The sequence below is a fragment of the Panulirus ornatus genome, chromosome 46 (assembly GCF_036320965.1).
Source record: "Panulirus ornatus isolate Po-2019 chromosome 46, ASM3632096v1, whole genome shotgun sequence".
Taxonomy (NCBI): domain Eukaryota; kingdom Metazoa; phylum Arthropoda; class Malacostraca; order Decapoda; family Palinuridae; genus Panulirus; species Panulirus ornatus.
Genome location: NC_092269.1, coordinates 40,072,423 through 40,098,683, shown reverse-complemented (window position 1 = coordinate 40,098,683; position 26,261 = coordinate 40,072,423). Strand labels below are relative to the sequence as shown.

The following is a 26,261-nucleotide window of genomic DNA, read 5'->3' as shown; positions in this document are numbered from 1 at the left end:
CTCCCTCCAACATTACCAAAACCACTTTCAACCTCACATATTGGATGAGCAGATTTATTATTGGGAATATTTATTTTTGTCAAGTATAAATATGGCAGAGTCACATATCAGTGAGAATGATATGTTCATTCTTGATGCAGCAGAGATGTTTCATGAAAAACACTTGATATATTAAGTGCTTGTACTGAATATTAATTTGAACAGCATATTAGTGTACCCAGTATTAAAAACAAACTTTGAGAGGAATCACTACCATGAGGAGAAACAAGGTTGCAATGTTGTGTTTACCTGTAACCACCAAAGCTTTATCTCTCAAACTCACTCATAGGGTTTTGTGGTTACTTATTGGGGAATTAATTATTTTTGATAACTGAATATGGTAGATTCCGTAAGCTAACTGATGATGGATCAGATTTTTCCAGAGAAGGAAATGAAAGGGTTGAGTAAAAGAAGCTTTGATTATTAGGTCACTGAACATGGAGGAGGTCGAGTAGCATGCATGGGATAGGCAGAATCAGTGATGTGCTGTCGATAGGCAGAACCAGGGCATACTTAGTTCATTACTTTAGGTCAAACCAGATACTTAGGAGAAAATGAAAAATTTGTAGCATTTGGATATTAGGGTTTCTGTAAAAGTTTATTTATTCAAAATGTTTATTATACAAAATACAAAGATATACAAATCCTAACGATAATTCAAAGTCATCAAATTATAGTGCTTTGTTTGAAATTCAGAGCAATAATAAACTAATAAACCAACAGGTTTCAAACATCTTCAAATATCCAAAGATATACAGTAAGGCACCACAGTGACTTGTATGGTCCTAATTTGATCTTTGCATCAATTACAAGATTGACAGTGTTCAAATAAGCCTAATATAGTTACAAGTCTGGTAATCCAGGGAGTGGGAATTTTCTAGCATAGGATTCCACCTTTTCTTTAAGAGCTACCACACGTGTCTGGAACTCTTCGTCTTTCAGCACCCGCTTGAAGTCCAATAGCTTTGGCCCCGACTTCTCTTGCACATCCCTTGCAATCTTGAAAGCTAGAATGTAGTGTTGAGTATGTAACATGGAATATATTTCAGTAAAGATATTCTACATGCATGTAAAAACATATATATACACATGTACATATTCATACTTGCTTGCCTTCGTCCATTCCTGTCGCTACCCCGCCCCACTGGAAACAGTATCACTACCCCCTACTTCAGTGTTGATAGAGATGCTTTGTTGAAGGTCTTCAGGGTATATGGTGTGGGAGTAAGTTGCTAGAAGCAGTGAAAAGTTTTCACCAAGGATGTAAGGCATGTATATGAGTAGGAAGAGAGGAGAGAGTGACTGCTTCCCAGTGAATGTCGGTCTGCGGAAGGGGTGCGTGATGTCCCCATGGTTGTTTAATTTGTTCATGGATGGGTTGGTTAGGGAGGTAAATGGAAGAGTTCTGGAGAGAGGGGCAAATATGCAGTCTGTTGGGAATGAGAGGGCCTGGGAAGCAAGTCAGTTGTTATTTGCTGGTGATACAGCTCTAGTGGCCGATTCGAGTGAGAAACTGCAGAAGTTGGTGAATGAGTGTAGAAAAGTGTATGAAACGAGAAGTTGAGAGTAAATGTAAATAAGAGCAAGGTTATTAGGTTCAGTAGGGTTGAGGGTCAAGTTAATTGGGATGTAAGTTTGAATGGAGAAAAATTGAAGGAAGTAAAGTTGTTTTTAGATATCTGGGGATGGATTTAGCAGCAAATGGAATCATGGAAGCAAGTCACACGGTGGGGGAGGGGGCAAAGATTCTGGGAGCATTGAAGAATGTGTGGAAGGAGAAAATGTTATCTCGGAGAGCAAAAATGGGTATGTTTAAAGGAATAGTAGTCCCAACAATGTTATGGGGTTGTGAGGCATGGGCCATAGATAGGGTTGTATGGAGAAGGGTGGATGTGTTGGAAAAGAGTTGTTTGAGGACAATATGTGGTGTTAGGTTGTTTGATTAAGTAAGTAATAAAAGAGTAAGAGATGTGTGGGAACAAAAAGAGTGTGGTTGAGAGAGCAGAAGAGGTTGTGCTGAAATGGTTTAGTCATATGAAGAATATGAATGAGGAAAGATTGACAAAGAGGATATATATGTCAGAAGTGGAGGGAACAAGAAGCAGGAGACCAAATTGGAGGTGGAAGGATGGTGTGAAAAAGATTTTGGGTGATCGAGGCCTGAACATACAGGAGGGAGAGAGGTGTGCAAGGAATTAAGAGTGAATTGGAACAATGTGGTATACCAGGGTCGACGTGGTCAATGGACTGAAGCAGGGCATGTGAAGCATCTGGGGTAAATCATTTAAAGGTCTGTGGAGCCGTGGTTTCAGTGCATTACACATGACAGCTAAAGACTGAGACTAGATGAATGTGGCCTTTTTTGTCTGTTTTCCTGGTGCTACCTCGCTAAAGCGGAGGAGTAATGTGGCCGTTTTCTGTGGGGCAGGATAGCACCAGGAATGGATGAAGGCAAGCAAGTATGCATATGTACATGTGTATATATGTATATGTCTGTGTATGCATAGGTATGTATATGCTGGAATATATAGGTATGAATGTGTGTGTGGGCATTTATTTGTATACATGTGTATGTGGGTGGGTTGGGCCATTCTTTGTTTCCTTGCGCTACCTCGCTAACGCGCGAAACAGCGACTAAGTATAATAAAAAAATTTATATATATATATATGTATGTGTGGAGTGGCTATTCTTTGTACGTTTCCTGGTGCTACCTCGCTGATGTGGGAAACAGCAATTAAATATAAATAAAGTAAATAAATATATTTTCTTCATGCTATTCGCCATTTCCCGCGTTAGTGAGGTAGTGTTAAGAACAGAGGACTGGGCCTTTGAGGGAATATCCTCACCTGGCCCCCTTCTCTGTTCCTTCTTTTGGAAAATTAAAAATGAGAGGGGAATATTTCCAGCCCCCCACTCCCTTCCCTTTTATTCGCCTTCTACGACATGCAGGGAATACGTAGGAAGTATTCTTTCTCCCCTATCCCCAGGGATGAAATAAATATACGTTTTATTATTATTATACTTGACTGCCATCTCCCCCGTGTCAGCGAGGTAGCACCAGGAAACAAAGAATGGCCCATCCACTCGCTTACACATATATACGTAAATGCCAATACATGCAATTATGCACACATGTACATACTCATACTTGCTTGCCTTCATCCATTCCGAGCACTAACACGCCCCACAGGAATCAGCATCCCTACCCCCTGCTTCAGTGAGGTATTGCCAGGAAAACAAAGAAAAAAAAAAAAAGGCCACATTCGTTCACACTCGGTCTCTAGCTGTTATTTGTAATGCACGGAAACCACAGCTCCCTGTCTACATCCAGGCCCCAGTGTTAATGGGATGGCCTTGATTAGGGCCTCAGCTGCCCGTGCCACCTTGGCTAACATAATAAAAAAAAAAGTTCTTAAAAGTTAGAAAATTATGGTGGGGAAAAAATAATGCATACCTTCATCCATGTATGATACAACCACTCCTATGTCGTCTTCCTTCATGCCGCGTGTAGTGAGAGCTGGAGTCCCAACACGAATACCACTTGGGTTCAAAGCAGATTTGTCACCAGGAACTTCGAGTGGCAAGAAAGTTATAAAAATGATTTTACTTTATATGAAGCAATCTGTAATTTTAAAACTGGTTTCATTAACTAATATTCTCAATTTAAACTTTAATTGGGGAAATATTCAGACCAATTCCAAAGGGACAAATGGAGCAATTTTAAAAGAGAAATCTAAGAGACATGAGCAGTCAGCCAAATCATGCCCTTACCAGTGTTCTTGTTACAAGCTATGGATACTTCTTCCAGTATCTTTTCAGCTTTCCCACCAGATAATTTAACACAACGCATATCCACCCACACCAAGTGTACATCTGTTCCTCCTGTCACAATTTTGTAGCCAGCTTTATCCAAACCTGCAGCAAGTGCTTGTGCATTCTTTATCACCTGTCATGAAAAGATTATATAACAATCTTCATTTACACATTAGATCAATAAGAGCAATGTATAGTTATTAAATCCAAATTCAATTTTAAACCCTATAATTGCCTTCTAGTAAAACTTGAAGAAAAAAGTTATTATGGGTATGAATAAAGCAGTCCTGAATGTAAAACAGACATAACTATTCACATAAGTACTTCACTGCATACTATCTTCTGCTCAACAACACAGGTCTCTTACCTCAAACATGAACCAGATCTTTTGATTTACAGGAAATGAAAATACACTATATCACATTTATGTTACCATTTTGGAAAAATTTGATGCTAAAATCAAAGTAGACTGGTGTCATCATTTTTTTCAAGGCACACAGATTAGCAGAATGCCTCAAGATAATTTAGTTATACATGGTTTAGAGGCTGAATAATTAATTTGCATGGTATTTAAAGTTGTAATAGTTTGTTTATTATCGTGAATCGAGATTTGGTTCAGTACAATTACAGCAAGTAGTCAGGCACATATAAGTTATATGCATTCCCTTTTCTATTCAACTTTTAACTATCCTGCACACCTGTTCCTGATATTCTTTAAAAGAAGGTTCAGCAGCTTGTCTCATAGCCACAGCAATGGCAGCAATCTGATGATTATGAGGTCCTCCTTGAAGTCCAGGAAACACCGACTGGTTGATCTTGTCTTCGTAGTCATACATGATTGGCTTTCCATTTTTGTCCACCCCTTTCTGGCCTGTATATAAAATTGATAATTTGGGGTACCCTAAAGGCAATCTGATAAAGAAAAAATTACATACTTAAAAACTTGTCCTATCCACTTTGTTTCTATTAAGCCTCCTTACAGCTTATTAAGTATATTAGTTTTGACTTCAACAAACTGTTCCACTCAAAAAAAATCAAAACTGTGCAACTGCCAGCTCAAATGTAGAAAATGAAGACACTGGTAACTTACATTCCAAACAATTGTAACTAGCTTTTAGTGGACCCGAGTGCTCTGCAAGAGTGTGGCAAAGATACAGCAGCAGTTGCCAACAACTGGCAGAGATATTACTAACGTATACTTCTCCCATCTTAACAGACAAGCAGATGTGTATCAGTCAATACACGCACAACTAGTATTAGTTGGATAAAAATTTTTATGTAATTATAATGAGGCATTTACATGTTAACATGTCTGTTTGGTTATTAAGATCATAATGGACACGTTATCCTTTCTCATTTATCAATCCTATAACCTGCAACAAAATAATTCCCAATGACATCAAATTCATGAAAATCTATCAATTTTTCAATGCTATGGCTATTTACTTTTAGATTTTGATGCTCATTTTCTAAAAATTTAAATATGGTAAGCATGTCCCTGTTCTCTAATGCCTCGCTTGTCTTAACTGGTTTAGAATACACCGATTACCTCTCTCAATCAGATTGCACATACTTCCACAATCTCATTCCTTTCATGATTAACTCTCCTTACACCACATACACTCATGCTTTTCATTTCTAACGTCCATTTGCATCAGCATAATTTCTGGAATAATGTACCTTCAGGTATGCTCATCACTGCACATCCTATGCCCCCTCTTTCATTGTGCGACTCTCATTAGAACTTGACAAATTCTGATGTGTCAGTGGCACATCTCAGGCCTACTACAAGTCAACATGTTGATCTGGACTCTTCCCCCAACTACCCACCAGCTTGATACTTGGATTACCACTAATCGTACCTACCATCTTCACAAAAGATGGTCTACCTCCAATGAAATGAACTGTGAAATAGATATACATATTACAGTCCTAAACATATGAGAATCCTAGAACTAGTGGGGCCTATGTTAGAGATGCTGTTGCCTCTGTAAATAATGGGTCAAGGCTCTTGACTGTTGGAGTTGTGACCCAGCTGACCACAGCCACCCCATAAACTTCAAGGGTCAGAGGGGTGATTGCCTGATTGACATCAGTTACCACAATCTCCTTGTACCAACCAGTGCTCTTACAGATACAAGAATTGTCCTGTAACTACTACAGTGAATGTCAAATAATCCATGAATAAGTGCAAAGCTAAGCAAACAAACAGTTTTCCCATAGTTATGCATGTGTCCTCTACCATGTTACTGCAATGCATCCGAGAAAATATTAATTAATGCCTAGTATTAAATATATGTGTCAACACAGTATTACTGCAATTCAGCAAGTAACTAACTTTACATCACAATGTTCACCATTACATACGTAAAACATGAAAACACAGTACTACTGCAATTCAACCAGTATATAACTTGCATACACAGTGCATATCAAAACAGTACTATTGGCAACCAATGGGTAACTTTACATCACTTGATGTTCAGCAAATCATAAAATGTACTTGGTAGAATTCCTTGTACTTTGTAAATGGACGTCACTTGTGCTTATTCAAAGTATGTAAGTATCCAGCCCTACCTTGATCTAAAGTTTTTTTGTAATTAATTAACTAGTTACTATTATGACTTCCCAGTTATGTAATTCCTTAACAGTGTATTTTCAGCCAGATGGCTGCTCGAATTCAATAAACTGTTTCCATCAGCTCCCGAGTTCACTCCCTAGTAACTACAGCTCTCCACTTTCTCCAGGTCCTCCTCATTGAAACATTCACACCATCCTTTCTCATCTTCCTGCTGCACCTCATTACCTTACAGTTGTTCACATCTACTCTTTGTCCTCTCGGTCTATCTGTCTATATCTCAAACTCCTGTTCCTCCAAAAACTCCCATTAAGGGGGTGGCCACAGCAAGTCTCCACTTACCTCTCTCCTTACATGCCTCCCTCACATACACCATCCCAAACATTTTTCCACTTTGTCCTCTCACACTTACATATTATATCCATATTATATCATCAGTTTTTGGGTGTCTCTAACAAATGTGCCTGCTACCAAAGCTGTCAAACAGCAAGTGATTCATCTCCCAACCCCAGGGTACCACAGATCTGCCCCTCGGTAACTTCCTGTTGGTGTATATATGAACTCAAAATTCCAATCAATTTCTACAGAGGGGGCCAGGTGAGGATATTCAAAAAAAGGCCCAGTCGTCTGTTCCTAACGCTACCTCGCTAACGCGGGAAATGGCGAATAGTTTAAAAGAAAAAAAATATATATAGGTACTTAATATTCCCGTTAATCTCTGCAAGTAAAGTATATTACAGTAAGGTGCATTTTGAAATTGTAGTTCTGATTTCTAGTACATTTTAAATGAAATAATCTTTGAGCAACACTGGCCCTCCATTTTTTTCTTTCACTCAGACTAAAACTGGCCCTCCTTTTTTTTCTTTAATTCGGACTAACAAAGGCCCTAACTATCTATATCTCTGACTTTTGTTCCATGCTGTAACCCCTTTAATGGGGTGGCTACAGCAAAAGGATGAACTCTAGTGTCACCTCTTGGCTTTTAGTGCCTCACCCTTAACAGGCCACTGGCAGAGAGTAACTCTAGTGCAGTGTTTCCAAAGGCTTATACCTATGTACCAACTACTACCTAATGTTCCAAGCTACTACTTCTAGCTGGTGCTCCCACTTAATGTCCCTGCTTACTATTCCTACCTGCTACTTTTATGTATTGCTCCTACCATTCTGCCAGAAGGGAGAGCTAGCGCATAGTGCTCACCAAAGGAAAATCTAGAGTTACGAAGAATAAGTTGTATTAGTTAATTCATTTCAAGTGAGACTCTGTTTGTGGATTGAATGTTAGCAGTTCACATGTGGATGAGGCAGAAAGAAAAGACAGCTACTTTGATTGGAGGTATATAACTTGACAACCACTGAAGTGCCAGCTCACTGGACAGCCATCACTAACTCTCCGAACAGCAGATAGAACTGGTAATATACATCCTTGGTCAGTGGTTGCTTACCTACTGCTACCTACCTGTAGACCCAAAAAACAAAATATCAGAAAGGTTCAAGTTCTTTCATACACATGCCTACCTTTCCTGTAAAAGATAACTCCACTTCGAGGTCCACGCAGTGTTTTGTGAGTTGTTGTGGTAACTACATCACAGTAATCAAAGGGGTTAGATGTGAGACCAGCTGCAACTAGACCACTCACATGTGACATATCTGCCATAAGAAGGGAACCATTCTGATCACAGATCTCCCGGAACCTCTTATAGTCCAGATGACGTGGATAACAACTAACACCTGCAGATATCAATCACAAATTAATAACGGACGCTCATATATAACTTTCGTTGTTCTACTAACTAAAGGTAGCAATATTAACAATGACTGCAAGAATTAAAGATGAAAATGTCCTACCAGCTTAGTCAGCAAGAGTGATTAATCATGGTCAAAGGAAATACTGAATCTCTTACAAGTGAAGAAAAACAGGTTTAGGAAAGGAAGTTGGCAAGTAGATCATAGTTTTGCTCTATGAGGTACTGGAAATATTCAAGTTAAGAAGACAGTATTCAGCATTTACTGATGTAGAAAAGGGATATGATGCTGTGAACAGAAAAGCTCTCTGTATAATCCCAAGTATATGATATGCATGGACGGAAGGCTTTTGAAAACCTAAGCCTTTTTATATCAGAAACAGTGAATGTGAAGATAAATGGAAGTAAGAGGTGATCTGAAATGAAAGTGGGACTGGATCATGGTTGGGTGATAGCATAATTTGGCATTTATCTGGGGCACTGCATAATGAGAGAATGAAGCAGGGTGACAGCAGTGTACCGTTTAATTACTGTGAAACAATGGTAGTTATTAGTCTTATGCAGATAATGCTGTGCTCTTAACTGAAAAGAAAATCTGGATATCTGGATAGAATGGAGAGTTACTTTGATGATATTCATGTATGTGGGAGGAGAATGGTTAAAGTTGTAAGTGAAAGGAAAATTAGATTCTGAACAACCCAGTGTCACAGGTAATAGCTTGACTAAAGACATGGAAGCATTGGTCAAGAGTACTGGAGAAAACTTCAAAGATGATTGTAGAACAGATAAAGTTGAGGGTAGCCTTGCAATGAAGAAAATTTGAAGATGCCTTAAAAGTTCTGATGTATGGAAAAAATCTGTGCATGTGTGCAAGAAGCTTACATTTAGGAGCACCTATATCAACTTGGATGTATAGTCTGAAACGAAGCATAACTTGGGTCAGAATATGGTAAAAAATGATAGTGCAGTTTGATACCTGTAGTAGTACAGTTACAATTTAAAATAGATATCAAGAAAGATAAAGCAAGAAGGATCTATGAAGTGAAAAAATTACAGGAAAAGTATGAAATTTTTTTTACCATGAATGAACGCATAAAATACATGGCTGGCGATAGATTGGTCAAGATGAACAGCAGTACACTAAATTACAAGGAGAGGTACAGTGCCAAAGAGATGGATAGGAGGAGGGAGAATGAATAAAGGTTAGGAACATTCTAGTTGAGAATGCCAGGGGAACACTCTAGGATCAAGTAAAATTCAATTTTGTGTATAGTACATGGAAAGGTACACTGGAAAAGATGTATAGGAACAGTGAAAATCTATACAAACTAGGAATATTCTGGCTGAGGATGCCAGGGGAAAATTTGGGAACAAGTGCAATGGAATCATTTCATGTATGGAGATGGCATGAAAGGAAACATGACAAATCAACCAAGTCAAAAGTCATATGGTAAAAGTACCAAAGTATTAAACTGTTTAGAAGCAAACTGGGACTGGCTTGACAATACATGGGAGTGGTTTAAAAAATTGTGGGCAGATTTATTAACAGTTAAAGATTCCGATCAATACAATAATCAACAAACATGGTAATCAATTTAAAGGAGAAAAATGTCAGGATGACTGGAAAAATAAGACCAAAAATATTTTATGGGATATTTCTCATTAGAAACATTCATCCATTGTTTAAAAATATATCCTAGTTGAAGTTCATGTGAACATTCATGTTGCCAACCACACTACTATCCATCCCCGAAGCAAAGGAACTTGTGAATTCCTAACATAAAAAAGGAAAGTTGTGCATTATGTCAAAAACAGACAAAGATTCCCATTTCATCAATCATGGATATCATCTCTACAAAGACAAGGGAGATGAATCATACTTTTCTTTATCATACACTTAGAAATTTACTTTAACAGCACATAGTTGTGTGATCTTTGAGGCAAGGTGAATGAACATTGTTTTCATTTGAAAATGTCCAATTGCTCCGAATATTTCATTTGAACTAGAAAAGGTACAGTGATATTGCACATTTAACTGCACAGAACTTCATAAATTCTTCTGGAATTTTTAGCATTTTACATTCATTCTAATATGAAGGAAATTTCATCTGCCACCACTTGACTATCCACAGGAAAAACCCTCTGCTTAGCAAGTGAATTGCCCATTAATCCTGTGTGCTTTTGACGCTATTAAGAACTGAAACCCCTTGGTTTTGCATTTCTGCTTTATATACTTTTCCTATTAAAAATCAGTTTTCTATTCATTTGTCAATGCTACACTTATAATATTTCTGAAGTTCCAGCACAGCCTGAAGTATGCCACTGTTTTGTCACCAGAATATCAATTCTACTTGGCTTATCTTTTTATTCAAACTAATCCTAATTCAGCTGTTTTTCTAAGTAAAATATGCATATTAGTTTGCTAAAAAAAAAAAAAAGGGGGGGGGGGGGAAACCAAAGAGCTGTATTTATAAATTTTCCATTTTAAACACAACTTGGTTCACTTATAATCTACAATATATTACTAGTTACATTAATTTGCAGGTTTTTTAACATCAAATTCAGGTTTCTGATTTAAGCAACAAAGCAGCAAGGACCATGTCTATGTAGATAGGTCAGAATAACAAAGATAATCATATATCTAAAGGTAATTGCTTGTACTAGACATTAAAGTATCTGATTATACTAAAGTGAAAGTACTAACTTACCTGCAACTATAAGCTTTGGTTTGAAAAGGTTCGCAGTTTCTTGCAGTTTGTCATAATCAATGAGCTCAGTCTGCAGGTTTATTTTGTATGGCATTGACTCAAAAAAAATTGATGTAGCAGAAACCTTTTTGGTGGCAGTATAGAAGCCATGTGTTAGATGTCCCCCATCTGGAAGATCCAGGCCTGAAAATCTTTAATTATGAGTAAACATGTTTATGCAAAAAAAAAAAAAAAAAAAAAAAAAAAAAAATGAATAATCAAATATAGCCAGCACAAGCAAGTTTGGTATACATGAAGACAGATTTCTGTAGTAAGAGGGGATGCAACATTCCCAGGAAATACCAAAATTTACCTTTTGATAATTCTGAAATGAATCAAGTTATGCATGATCTAACAAGACTTTAATAAAGTACTCTAAACATTATTGCACGAGTATACCACTATAAACAACACATTCTTGTTTTATTTTTTTTACAAAGAGAGGCTGATGTTTGGGGAGCGTAAATGGAACAGTTCATGAGAAGAGGGTGGTGCAGAGCTTCAGGGTCATTAGGTTGCGACATCCATGTGCACCTAAGCATACATTTCCAATATAATCCATTTTCATCAAATTGGCACCATCAGTACTGGGTGAAACATCCATTAAGTGTAAGTTATGTAGACCCTGATGCTTTAAGCTCTGCTACACCAGTCCTAGCTTGCACAATAAATGGTTAAGCTATCAAAGATTACCTTATTCATGTGAATGTTGCTCATAGAACTTCACTGGTTTCTCATAATAATGTAGACTTAGATTCTGGCCTGTTTTAGGAAGAAGTAATTTTTCAATATCTTAATAAAGGTACTGGGTTCCTCACAAGTCAGTTTTGCTTTAAGTACATCAGATTTAAAAAGGGCTCTAAGGTTTTGTTTGCATTCTTCTTATAGCCCATTGCATTACTTGTTAACACTGGATACCCTAACAAGTACAATTGCTATTTCACCATTTTCAAGCCTTAATACCTTCACTTTAGTATCTGGTGTTTAAAGTCTTTGCTTTCTTCATAATGGATATTTTCACGAACTTTCAGAACACTTTTTGTTCAGGGGAACAATTATCAATGACAAAAAGAAGTAAAGTCTAAAAGGACATTTTGCTTTCTTTTACTTTTCAGACAAATAACATTATAAGGCTATATTAAAAAATGGATGAAGGCAGCAAGTATGAATATGTACACAAGTACGTGTCTGTTTACGTTGCAAAGTTATTTTATTTATTTATTTATTATACTTAGTCGCTGTCTCCCGCATTAGCGAGGTAGCACAAGAAAACAAAAGTATGGTCCAACCCACCCACATACACATGTATATACATAAATGCCCACACATACATATACATGTATCGGTATGTATATGTGCGTGTACCTCGCTAATGTGGGAGACAGCGACTAAGTATGATACATAATAAAATTTAGAAATTAATACCTAATTTTTGTGCATACCAAGTTACTACACATTATAGTTCCACAGTTTATGGGTAAAATGAAAGCTGGGGTGATAGTGGTGTGCAACTCAAGTACTGCTTAGTGGGACAATAAGAATGTTACTGTAACAGTGTGCATATGCTGTTTTTGACAAAAATGGGAAAATTGAATAGAATGAAATGTCACTCAGATGACAAATGGAGGACAAAGGAAATATAATGATTTTTGCTACTGAATGATCGACTGTGATGGTGCTAAATCAGTTCGAATACATTAGTCTAGTTATTCAGATACTATGGATTTATAATCAGTAAGACTGGTAGTAGGAAAACTAAATATGAAAGGCAAGAAAGCCATGTCCAATAGTAAAACTTTTATTAAATCTTAATACATTGCATGCTTTTACATTCATTTATCTTGATGTGCACTAAGTAAAGCAAATGTTAATCAGATTCCGCATACCTTGCCATCTTATATCATTTCAAGATGAAATATCTGATCAAAGAGAAAAAAAATCCCAAACAAGTTCAGTTCTCACATATTTCAGCTGAACATGCCCTCTTCAAACTAGACAATCACATGACCATTAACCTTAATAAAACAGCACACTGGATTGTTAGACGATACAATACCAACGATTAACAATTTACACTTACCCATAATACGTCCATGGGGTTCAACCAAGGCTGTGTAAACTGCAAAATTAGCAGGGGATCCAGAATATGGTTGAACATTGACACCCCACTCCTCAGGTTTCAGCCTAAATGCCTTTAAAGCACGCTGCTGGCAAAGACTTTCTACTTGATCTATGAACTCATTTCCACCATAATACCTGCAAGTTTAAGCAAATTTTTTAAAAGATCCAAAACTAATAGCCAATTAAAGGAAATTAAGAACTGGTATAAAGTGACATGGGAAACAAAGATAAAGTACAAAGATCCAGAATTTTGTGTCATGCAGAAATTAAAAAAGTAAAAACAAGCAGTTTGTTCTGAGAACTGCTTGTAGATAAAAATATCATACTGGGCAAACACTGTGGTTATACCTTTAAACCATGCTCTAAGTTGGCAATTTGGGAAGTATTCTTGTATAGTTGCATTAAACCTTTGAGTTGGCATTTGAACATTCTGAAAAAATAGATAATTTCCTAAGAAAGTCAGTTTTTTTATTATGAACTAAAGAATATGGAAAAAAACAGAAAAATATGTCTCAATTTTCCTAATAGAAAAAATAATGTTGTGGGAGCACATTGCAGAGATAATTCCAAGCAACACAAACCCTGGTACCGATACATTTTAAGTGTCACATTAAGATATTTTCAGAAAAAATTTTCATTATATCGATTATTATTCGAATGGCAAGACTCTTAATTGCTGCCAAGCAAATAATGTACCATTTGATAACTACACTAAGCACTGTACAGTAACACCCTTACAATGCCGCGGCTGATGGGTAACAGACTCAAATGTTAAACAGGCCTTAGGCATCCAGCTCCACCACAAAGATCAGCTGAAATTTAGTTAACAAAAGAACAAATTATAGATTTACTCAAGGTCCTCTTTACTGGCTATATAGATCTGTAAAATGTCATTAATGAATTAAACTAAGGATGAGTAAACTTTATTTTATCCATCTATATCTCTAATGCTTGTTCCAACTGGAACCCTCTCAAAGGAGTGGCCATGGCAACAGTCTCCATTACTAAACAACTCCAGTGCCACTTCTTAGCCTTTATTGCCTCACCCTTAACAGGCCACTGGCAAAGGGCAAGTTTAGCAGTGTTTGCCGAGACTCCTACCTAATGTTCCTATTGATTACTATCTAATGCTCCTATCTACTACTACCTAAAACATCAAAGAAATATTTTTATTAAATTTATAAAGAATTAGTCCTGCATTCTCAATGAATAAATGCAAAAAGTTTTCACAAGAATTAAACTATGGTAGGGGAGATTATGTAGTACATCATTCAATGACAAAAGACTGAATAAGACTGTGCAATAAAACAGAACTTTTGTGGGATAAAAAAAATTAATGTATATCATTGTAAAGCACCAAAACCTAAATATTACAGTCACACATTGGAAGGACAAAAGACCTAAGAAACCTAACTGTACCTAGCATTTTGGTATAAAGGAAACTAAATCTACCTTTAGGAAAATTGGGTAGAGCTGCTGAAATAGGTTATAATTTTTGTAAACAGTCCAGTGTTTGAAAAATGAAACGTTTAAGGCACAAAGCCAATATCTAGACCAGTAGGTATGACATTGTTTCCAGACAATCTTATATTTAACAAAATCCCTAGTCGTCCATGTTGAATGGGGTTCACTTTCCTCATTCAATCAAATTTTGTTCATACAAAAGAACTATATTCTCTTGATGAAAATCATGTAATAAGATCATTCAGGAGTCCAACCACAACCTAAGAACAAAGAACCCACTGTTAATTAAAATGTATGTACTTGTGAAGTCAAGTGGCATACGTAAGAACACATGAACTTTAATGCCCTACATGGTATCTGAATCCAAGCAAAATAATTTATTTAAAAGTGGAAGAATTACATGCTTTTTAGACCATTCTTAAGATTTTTAGCCATTTTTGTTTAAATCTTGGCAATGCCAGTGCTCAGTTGATCACCTGCACAACACAACAGATGGGGATTAAACAGATGTTCTCTCATATATCTTTGGTAATATCCCGTAGAGTTTCCATGAACTTCACAGCCCTCCCCGCTATTAGGTTATTTCAGTAAAGAATAAGGATTCCACAGTTATCAAGGTACATATGTTGAAGTGCACGTTACCAAATGGTCTACTTGGCTACTAATCCAAATACCATTATTTCCTCAAAAGTATGCAACTTACAACAGTTAGCAGTTGATTAACTATTTTACATTAGATCTTACCTTTGGCCAACCATGCCTTCGGAGTATTTGTTAGTAAGGCAAGATGACAAACACTCGTTGACTGCACGCGATGTAAAGTTTTCTGAAGCAATCATTTCAAGACCACAGAATTGACGATCCTGTCGAAAACGATTTTTGTAGTAAGTGTGCACAAAGTTAATGATCCAAATCACCTAATGTTTCATATTCTGCAATGAATTGGACTTACCTTCTCCTTCTTAATTATCTCAAAAATTTCTGGGTCATCCTCTGACAAGGGTTTCTTAAGTGGATAGTCTTCATGCTCACTGCTGGAAACTTCTTTCATATTGGCAACTCCGTTCATCCTGAAACTTTGGAAGCAAAGCTCCATCACTAGAGTTAATATATATAAGAAATGGTTTAGTTTAGGTACATATGGCTGTTAGCCGGAATGTTAACCAATTGTATTCTGCAATGCTGGTGTAATGCTTTCTAAGCATTACACCAGCATTGCAAAATAATTGCCGAGCATGATCTGGAGATTGCTGATCGATATTTAACAAGGTAATTATGGTTATGTTCATTATAAAACATGTGGGGTCAAGTAAAAATAATACTCTTGTGAAATATAAACCGAACCTATTAAAATCCCGCTTAGTGACCGTATTGAAAGCAGAAATTCACAATAATATATTAGTTTCAGGGTGGGTATGTCGCTATATATTGGTGTTCATCAAATGCCATGTAGCGGTGCATTTTTTAGTTTCTGTAAATGTTTGAAAGAGTATTGATTAGCTTTACAATGATAAACCTAAGCTTTGCTCATATGGCACTATTGTCATATTTTATATCAATCACCAAGAAAGATATATTAGATCAAACCTTCGCATGCATATCTGTAGGCAAAACAAATTGTCTACGGCAACTAAAACATAAGTAATAATTTAGTCTGAAGTTCATATTGATACGGGGATAAACTGATATATCACTTACAAAATAACCATTATAGTAACTGTGCTCATATCTTTGATAATAGTTTTAGACATCTGGAGATCAATATTTTTATTAGTTCAATTATATTTCTACAATAATGGTATAGACGTTTTTTGTTCCTTCTTTGATTTTCAGTTATTATGAGGTCCACATTGAAAATGTGGACATATATTTTATGAAATATTTTCGGTTATGTGTACTTATATAACTATACTTTCATTTATTTGGCAAACACTTATTTCAAGGTCATAAAAGAATAAAATGCACTAAAGTACTCAACTTCACTCCTAAATATAGATATAGTAATAGGTTTAATTCTTGTCCAAAAATCAAAGTTCATGCCCAAGTACAGAGCAAGTGGTATACACAAATATGCTGACTTAAATAACGTTTCTCAATACATATTTACGTAATCGTCATCAGCAAGGACAAGTTTAAACATTTATACAAATTTAGAACCTATATACAGACGAAGTCACCATAACGAGAGGAAAATCCTATAGTAAAGAAAACAGTCAGTGGGTTAGTAACAAACTGAGAGACGCATTAAATTAATTCGCTGTTGCTGGCGTGTCAGCTTCGATGCAAACAGTAACACATTCACCTCAACTTTCACAGCATTTTACGTCAGAGGATTGCTACAAGTTACTAACGAGTGAAAAATGAACATATAAAGCTTAATTCAATCATTACTTAGAGGCATAACATAAAGCTTATCTAACGTTTGGCGGGAACGAAATATATGTCAATTTTAATGATATATGTATATACATTACTCATCTTCCTCATACTAACATCATAGTTTATAGAGACTCTAAATAACACTTTAAAAATCACAGACATTACTTGTAAAACCTGTAACATTACCAGTATCAGAGAGGTATGTGTATTGCACCAACAGAGCACCAGCTGTAAGTAGAGGACAATGATGCAAGTTCCACCCGTATATATATGTTCGCTCAGAGTAGCCAGCCAGTCAGCGGCCGCCCAGACTCTGACGTAGTTTAGTGGGAGTTTTAAACGTTCGTATTCCCAGAAGAATTTTTCTTTATATCTGTTCAATTCTGTTCTTATGATAAATTTCCATGAATGCAAATGACAATTGTCGTTAAAGTGATACGTTAGATTTTTTGGTGCAAGTCTGTGACTCTGTCATTGAGATTATATAGCAATGTTTTCCGTTTCCGAGGTGCTTATAAGCTAAGCACAAGGTAAAATTACTCTCGTTGATTTCATATGATTCAAGAGAAGAAAAGAAAAGGAAAAATTATGCATTATTGCTTTTCATATGCTCCTCTGTCTCACACGCTGTTGTGTTGGATTATTCTATTTTGTAGTGATGGTATAACTACTACAGCAATGATAACGTTTATAATGATACAGTTGCAGTAACAATAAAAACGTTTTTAATGACATTTCATATATGATGATAACGAAGAAAGGACTATCTATTATTATTATTATGATTATTATTACTGCTACCACTTTAATTATTCCAAATTTTCGCAAGGTAGAGTCAGGGACAAACAGCCTGTGAAATAAAGTCTTCGTTTGTCTTCTCCCTCTTGTTAAAAAGTTAACGCCAAGAGGGAATGATTGTCAGTTCTCGGCTCGAATTGTTCAATTTGGGCTGCTTGGGTTATTTTCCTTGTCCTCTACCATCAGATACTATTGCTATCATTGTGATTATTGTTATTATTATTAGTAGTAGTAGTACTAGTAGTAGTAGTAGTAGTAGCACTAAGAGTAGTAGTATATTATCATCATTGCTTTGGCAGCAGGGTAACAGGTCTTCTAGTTGGGTCAACAGAGACACAAATTAATCTAAATGCGAAGGAGGTAGAGATAAACAGGTAGACGTATAGGCATAGATATATGTATTGATTCAAAGGCAGACAGACGTATATGCAGATAAACAAGTAGGTACGAAGGTCGACAGGGATGTCAGCGAGCGACAGAAAACGTTTAGTTACTAGTATGTTAAAAAAAAAGAATCATGGGTATTTCTCAGGTATTTAGGGGAAGAAAATGAATAGATCCTAAACTTTTATCAAAACTAAAATATCTTTAATACAGAACCTATCCATCAGACTTTCCGTCTTGCTGTTTGGTAACTGAATTTAAAAAGATAGCACCACAGGAGTATCCGAGATAAGTGTATCAGTAGTAGTCGTCAATTTCATAAAACGATAAAGTTAGGATTGGTAGTTCACCACCATATGTGCTGTGTTGTCGGACTCGCTCTTCAGTCGTCCCCTCTACGTGTTTACCTTAATTTGTTTGTTCATTCATATGTAGGAGTATTGGTTCTTCCATTTTTATGAGCGTTCTGTCTGTCGTCACGTTAGTTCATATGTCATCATGTTATTTTTGCCCATCTATCCGTCTGGCTATTAGTTTGTCCATTACTACGTTAACTCCTCCGTCCGTGTGTTACCATATGTGCGTCGGTTAATTTTGTGGCATGGCAACCACCTGCGATGTATAAATACAGACACCTCCAAATAAGAATGTGGATGAACATGTTAGATACAGAAAAAAAAAAAATCTGTTCTACAAAACACATAAATGTGGCATAGAGAGCTTTCAATGGCTGACGATTATGTAAACATGGAAATATAGACTATGGTAATCCTGGTGTGTCTAGAGGAGGTCTGTTATCTCTTCCAAGTGTTGTTAGGTAAGTAATCAAGGTAGGTTGATAGGCTTGTCGTCTCCCCCATTGTCGAGCTGAAGTTAGAGTTAGCTCAGCGTAGATATATATGTCTGGTGTTTATCTGCGTTAGCTTGGTTACATATTCTTCCCCACTTTGGATAAGGTGATAATGTACATACACAGTGAGACGATTGTATTGCGACTAGTACTTAATCTAAGAATGCTATTATCACCTTACCTGCCACGGTCATAATCAAGTAGAAATTTAGCTCTTGTGAAATAGGCGGCACCAGCAAAACCGACTCCACCGAGACTGACAGAAATTCAACACATACCGAAACTTGCCTCACTTTTTACTGAAAGATACAGTAGTTTGTATTGATAAAGTAATTAAGAGGTAGTGTCTATGTTTTACTCTTTAAAGAAAAAAGAAAAGGCAGAATCATTCGCCGTCGTTGATTGGTTCAGATAACCTTGAGGAATGTCACACTGCGCCCTGGTTTGTCATCTGAATATCGAAAGGTTATCACTCTGGTGAAAGTCAGGTATCGTGGATTTATTAAACAACCAAGATATGTGAGCAAATAAGAATAAATGGTGATGGAATGTGAAAAAAGAGGCACTGAAGTTGTTAATACATTCGTACCCAGTAACCCTCCCCCTGGCTACGGCGTGGTGAGGAGCGGTCAGACGACCTCCCCACTCTCACCCTCCTTCACCGTTTCTGTCTACCTCATTATCCTGGCTTAATTTCACTCTTCCCAACAGTCAGCATCTCTGTCCTTGTCCATTCACCGGAATGGAAAGGTGAAGTCATTGTACTTATCTATACAAATGTAAATACCTTTTTATCCTTCTCAGTATGTCCATTTGTTTTAGCCTTATATTTTAAATCCTCCTTTACCTCGTATATTTATCTATCCATGCTGTGTACCTCTCCGTCTTAGTGTTGTCTGCCTGTCCATCTAAGCTCAGTCTTCCTCTTCACCTTTCATATCCATCTCTCCATCTTGGATCTTTCTCTTAATCCTAGCTCCATCTCTCTATACCAAATGTTTTTGCAGTCTAACTTATCCTACCTCTTGTAAAGGTGAAGTAAGCAGCGCGTAGAAGCATAATATATATATATATATATATATATATATATATATATATGTAAGGCATGTGTACGTGTAGGAAGAGAGGAAAGTGATTGGTTCTCAGTGAATGTAGGTTTGCGGCAGGGGTGTGTGATGTCTCCATGGTTGTTTAATTTGTTTATGGATGGGGTTGTTAGGGAGGTAAATGCAAGAGTCCTGGAAAGAGGGGCAAGTATGAAGTCTGTTGGGGATGAGAGAGCTTGGGAAGTGAGTCAGTTGTTGTTCGCTGATGATACAGCGCTGGTGGCTGATTCATGTGAGAAACTGCAGAAGCTGGTGACTGAGTTTGGTAAAGTGTGTGGAAGAAGAAAGTTAAGAGTAAATGTGAATAAGAGCAAGGTTATTAGGTACAGTAGGGTTGAGGGTCAAGTCAATTGGGAGGTGAGTTTGAATGGAGAAAAACTGGAGGAAGTGAAGTGTTTTAGATATCTGGGAGTGGATCTGTCAGCGGATGGAACCATGGAAGCGGAAGTGGATCATAGGGTGGGGGAGGGGGCGAAAATTTTGGGAGCCTTGAAAGATGTGTGGAAGTCGAGAACATTATCTCGGAAAGCAAAAGTGGGTATGTTTGGGGGAGTGGTGGTTCCAACAATGTTGTATGGTTGCGAGGCGTGGGCTATGGATGGAGTTGTGCGCAGGAGGATGGATGTGCTGGAAATGAGATGTTTGAGGACAGTGTGTGGTGTGAGGTGGTTTGATCGAGTGAGTAACGTAAGGGTAAGAGAGATGTGTGGAAATAGAAAGAGCGTGGTTGAGAGGGCAGAAGAGGGTGTTTTGAAATGGTTTGGGCACATGGAGAGAATGAGTGAGGAAAGATTGACCAAGAGGATATATGTGTCGGAGGTGGAGGGAACGAGGAGAAGAGGGAGACCAAATTGGAGGTGGAAAGATGGAGTGAAAAAGATTTTGTGTGATCGGGGCCTGAACATGCAGGAGGGTGAAAGGAGGGCAAGGAATAGAGTGAATTGGAGCGATGTGGTATACAGGGGTTGACGTGCTGTCAGTGGATTGAATCAAGGCATGTGAAGCGTCTGGGGTAAACCATGGAAAGCTGTGTAGGTATGTATATTTGCGTGTGTGGACGTGTGTATGTACGTGTGTATGGGGGTTGGGCCATTTCTTTCGTCTGTTTCCTCGCGCTACCTCGCAAACGCGGGAGACAGCGACAAAGTATAAAAAAAAAAAAAAAAAAAAAAAAAAAAAAAAAAAAAAAAAAATATATATATATATATATATATATATATATATACATATTGGTTGGGCATTCAAACTCATGCTTACATGACCTAATCCTCTCTTTACAATTTACTGGTACGTGCATGCTGTTGACTTCAATGAGGTTGATTGTGAGGGTGTAGGCCTGGATGACTGGGGAAGGGGGTATGACTGAACGCAGGGGTGTGGAGGAGGGTAGACTGATAACAAAGGTGACTCATAATTATCGTGTGTTGTACAACGATAACTGTATGGAATGAAAAAGTTTTCACTCACATCGTCTTGTACTGTTTGGCTCCCAGGTGAGATACCTCATCTCACACCATCTGCTGTGTGAGGGCAGGGAGGTCGACCAGTCACAATAACGGTAACATATGGAGTTACGCATTTTGACAATCACAAAACATACACAAACAAGCCACATACACAGTATGGGTGTGTGTTACGTATCGCCATAGGGGCACCTACCACCACCGTTCTTTATTTCGCGTGAGACGCCAAACTTCGTAAGCCTTCTGCGTCGTTGAAAACATTGTACCTCTGGAATATACCTGCTTCTTTGGAAGACCAACGGGTTGGAAACCATCTTACAGAGAAGCTCTCAAGCCTTGACGATCTCGGGGATTTTTAGTATTCTGCCATCTTTAGTGTGGATCTGCGGCTGGACTCTGGCCTGGCCTGCTGCATCAGTCGTCACCCCCACACACAAAAGGTACATGACGATGCAATGCTTACCTCGTATATTAATGCGGGAATTATCATTACTGAAAACTTCCATTTGTCGTCTGCCACCATATGTAGACTCAGATAATCATTTTATCTATTTACAAAACCCTTTACCCATGTGGAAGCCTTGTGGAAAACTCCGTCAAGGCCACTTAAAAGACTGTACGTTCGCTGATGGTTACATGCCGCACTGGCAAGCCGCCAACACCAGCTGGAGACCTTGCCTATACACTTGTTACTGACACCTGTGTCCGTGCTTTTTTTTCTGAAAGCTCGTTTGCATTTATATATTTGTTGTTGCGAATGAAAACTATTCCCATGTTTGTCAGCTTGTCGTGCATATAGTGCAAATACTATTTATGAAACATTTGCCATCACGTGATAAGTTGATAGTTTTTTTTTTTTATAATGGTAACGGTAATCATAGCTGTATTTCAGATTGTCTATACGTTATCAATATGAGGACAAGAACAGCATTGAATGACGATGGAATAAAGACAAGAGCCTGTGGGTACAGAGGGCGATGATGATTTTGAAAACATAGTAGTCAGGGTGTTGCCTGCAGCAGCGGTGGCAAAAACAGAAACACGTGAACGGGTCACGAGTGCTGCAGCTTGTTCTGCTGTTCCTTTGATGCTTATGTTGGCTGGACATTTCTGTTTTGTCAGTGGGAGGATGCCAGGACATTAGTGAAGATGTAGGCATCAACGAGGAAGCAACAGTTTGGCAGATTTTCCACAGATGGTTGTCACAATCGTTTAGCTTAGGTTTCTCACAAGCAGTCTAAGATAGCATAGTCCAGATGTGTTGCTCTATGGTTCTGTCACGGGTCTGTGCATGGTCAGGTGCAGGAAAAGTTACAAATTCCTTTTATGTATTTGAGATCATGAGACCGTACCCTTGATTTCTTCAAGGTGTTGGGATTTCAGGGTCTTTGTACAGGATTACTTATAAAATCCATTCCTCGAATTACGTATATGAAGTAGGTAAATGGTAGGCATCCGCCTTGATTCTCAGCCTCGTAGGTGCTACTCTTTGTCATTCATTCATTGTCAGTTATGGCTCACTTAACCTTCATGCTAACTGTGAACTTGTCTTTCGTTTTGCGTAATATTAAGTGAAGAGTGGACCTCTGTCTATAGTGTTAAACGTATGTACTGCTTGGGCAAGGTCACCTGTGGAGTCTCAAACAGCCTATGTATGGCGGATAGGAGGCATATAATGTGATTCAGTCATCCCTGTGTTTATTGCTAAACCCACGCACTTTTATACAAAAAGTTTGTTGTTGAGTAGTTAGGTGACTGATGAAAGTTTAGCGTTAATTGGTAGTTTGGAAATCAAGGCAAACAAACGCTAGATTTTGTGTTCGCTGAGGAATGTGAACGTTTTCTCTAACTAAAGGTATTGTTCGTTTTCTCTTATAGTATTAGGGGGAACCTAATGAATTTCTCCTCATTTAGTAATTATAATGATCATACATGGAAAAGTAAGAACTGGTTATATGTTTTGATGTTCTAACACCATCATTTCGGTAACATTTTACTTTAAAATGATTTTACGCCGCACTTAGGATTAGCCTTTTGAATCCTTTGTTGTTTTTTTTTCTCAAACTGCATTAGTGTTGCAGAAGATGCTCCTGAAGGCGACACATCGAGTCTGAACAGTCGACTGGTATGTTGTTAGAAGTAAGGCAACTACTTCATAGATTCCCGCTGTTCATACCGCGTACGTGTTTGTCCATTTCTAGAAGCTCTCCCTCACCTCTACAACCTTCCACAACATTTCACGGCCCCCTCGTGTTTACAGCCTACCACACCTTGCCGTAACACCCACTTCCCTCACCTTCACAAACCCTCTCTCACCTCTAACTTGTCACAACTCCTCCCTCACCTCCACAGCTTCCTAAAATTCCTCCCTCACCTTCACATTCTCCCTCACCTTTACTACTTGCTACAACTCCTCCCTCACCTCCACATTCTCCTTCACTCTCGCAACTTCCTACAACTCCTCCATAACCTCCACAGCTTGCCATAATTTGCCATAGTCCCTCCCTCACCTCCACAACTTGGCCAATGACCGTCCCTCACCTCCACAACCCTCTTACTTTTACAGCCATCTACAGCTTCCATCCCCACAGCTTGCCACAACCCTTCCCTCAACTTCATAACTTGCCAAAACGCCTCCCTGACCTTAACAACTTTCCACAACCTCTTCTCTACTTCCACAACTCACCACAACCCCCCCCCCCCCACCCGTCCTTCACAGCTTGGCATACCCCTTTCCCACCTATTTGAATGTGCTGCAACTTCTCCCTCAACTTTACGGCCTGCTACAACCCTTCCTCTCCCCCTACAGCCTTCCACAATCCCTTCCTCCCCCTAACAACGTGCCATAGCCCCTCCCTCCTCTCTGCAGCCTGCCACAACCCTCCTTCCATCCTCTACAGCCTCCTACAACCCCTCCCTCCCCCTACAGCCTGCCACAACCCCTCCTTCCCCTCACTTCCTCTCGACCACCTGTGTCTAAATGTGATTCCGGAAATGTTTCAAGAACTACACCCTCGTAATATATTGATCACGTTCACCCTCTCTCCCTCTCCCTCTCCTCACCTACCACCTCCACCCTCCTTCCCCTCCCTGCATCCTCCCTCCTTCCTCCACCCACCGTGGTTGCTAACCCCTTTTCTCCCCCTTCCCGCTCCCCTCACTGTGTGCCTCTCCCGCCCCTCTCGTCGCCTGCTTGTGCAAGAACTGTCTCCTGCTTGAGCACGCAGCACCACACCCCTGTCTGTTGCCACTGTTGCTGCCACTGATGCACGCACCTCGTCCTTGTTTGATGCAAAGCAACGCGCTCCTTTTCCTTACAACTGCTGCACGATTCGCACCCTTGGGTCTTGTTGCTGCAACTGCACGATCTGCACCCTTGTCTCTTGCTGTTTCTGCTGCATAAACCGCCTGCTGCTGTCGTACAAACCGCACGCTTTGCTGCTACACTCAGCAACGCGCCCTCCTGTCTGCTGCTGCTGCTGCACGCACCGCGCCCTTGCAACTATTATTGATTCGTTGCAAAATAGCCCAGTGGCGTGGGGCCCCAGGGGGGCTTGCCCAGCCCTGGCTAGGGGAGGACAGATAACAAGGGAGGTTATCAGGTGGGGAAGAGTTACGGCATCTGACGTAACCGATCTGTATAGATGGAGGGACGATAGCAAGGCTGAAGGTTTCTGCCTACCTTCTACAACCCCGGGCACAAATGTCGGCAGGAACATGGCTGAGAAGTGTAGTGCAACGCGACGACGAGAGTATACTACCTCGGAAGTTGTGTGTGAAAGTGCGACTGAGGATGATAACATGCTGATGTTGAAGTGGTGTACTTCAGGGAGGAGGCTTACGTCTCAGACGAAGGGATAATTGATATTAGTGAAGCATTTTCGTTACCATGAACTGAAAGTGTTAGGGTTTGCGTTAACAACATCCGATGGTAGTATATTTCAGTGTTCTACAACTCTACAGTTTATTAATATTTTTACTTACATCAGCATTACAACTTTGTTTTAGTTTCATACTGCTACTCCTGTTGGCTGAACATCTGATGTGAAGTAATTTTCATGTTAACACGAATTTTTTAAAAGTGTGGCTTAACGAGTTTCTATTTATATTTGATAAAATTTTCGCTGCCACAATGTTTTCCTTTGCATTGTTTACATTGGAAATCATTTGATGTGTTTCAGACCGCTCCATCAGTACCTCTGTGTTACTATAAACCCTAAGGCAGTCTTCCTTCGACTGGATTTTTGTATCTTGATTTCGCATCCTCAGTATATTCTGAGATTCTCCTGGTGGGTCCTGCCTCGAAATGACTAGGTCCTCGAAGTGAGCCTTGAGGCACCTCACTTGTCACGCTGAGGCGGGCTGGTTGATTCCCCGCTAAACAACACTAATACCTCCTCTTGTTTCCTGTATGTGAGCCAGCCCGTCACTCACGCACACATATGTTTACAATTGTATGTCAGGTGCTTTAGTCTCATGATATTCTCTGATGGGATGCTTTGCTGAAAGCATTTTGTAAGTCTGAGTGTATAACACTGGAGGGTATTATGGAATCTCAGTTATTATATGTATGACCAGAGAACTCTTATAGATTCTTTAAACATTATCTTTTATAACGAAATCCATGTTGATGTGTATTCCAGCTAATGAGAATTTAAGTGTTATCTTTATCCCACATTACTAATCTGTGTAGATGGAGATAGGATAGTAAAGCAGAAGGCTTCCCCATCCACCACTCCCTCCGGTGCATCAACCGACAGGAAATACCTATGAAGG

General features: G+C 38.7%; 2 protein-coding genes across 4 annotated transcripts in view; one reads left to right on the top strand and one right to left on the bottom strand.

Annotated features, from left to right (window-relative positions):
- The window catches only part of LOC139763286 (uncharacterized), a 407,190-nt gene that overhangs the window by 266,274 nt on the left and 114,655 nt on the right, over positions 1 to 26,261 (top strand). The gene's annotated exons all lie outside the window — the stretch shown is intronic.
- Shmt (serine hydroxymethyl transferase) lies at positions 619 to 22,126 on the bottom strand. 2 transcript variants are annotated; one of them, XM_071689254.1, is made up of 10 exons: positions 21,949 to 22,126; positions 15,458 to 15,581; positions 15,250 to 15,368; positions 13,001 to 13,176; positions 10,882 to 11,064; positions 7,947 to 8,159; positions 4,552 to 4,724; positions 3,812 to 3,986; positions 3,495 to 3,611; positions 619 to 1,046 (listed from the first exon to the last, which is right to left on the bottom strand). In XM_071689254.1, exons 2-10 carry the CDS (start codon positions 15,572 to 15,574, stop codon positions 883 to 885), a joined length of 1,437 nt encoding a protein of 478 aa, XP_071545355.1. In that variant the 5' UTR covers positions 15,575 to 15,581; positions 21,949 to 22,126; the 3' UTR covers positions 619 to 882. The 2 variants fall into 2 exon arrangements, with proteins under 2 accessions (XP_071545355.1, XP_071545354.1); XM_071689253.1 differs by lacking the exon at positions 21,949 to 22,126 and adding an exon at positions 17,071 to 17,206.

Bases quoted from the DNA above. Each gene is read 5' to 3' on its own strand.
- Shmt (XM_071689254.1), bottom strand. From the start codon at position 15,574: ATGAACGGAGTTGCCAATATGAAAGAAGTTTCCAGCAGTGAGCATGAA. The intron at 11,065-13,000 runs GTAAGTGTAAAT...AAAGATTTTCAG, and splicing joins ACCCCATGGACGTATTATGG to GCCTGGATCTTCCAGATGGG. The intron at 1,047-3,494 runs GTATGCATTATT...ACTACATTCTAG, and splicing joins TGTATCATACATGGATGAAG to CTTTCAAGATTGCAAGGGAT.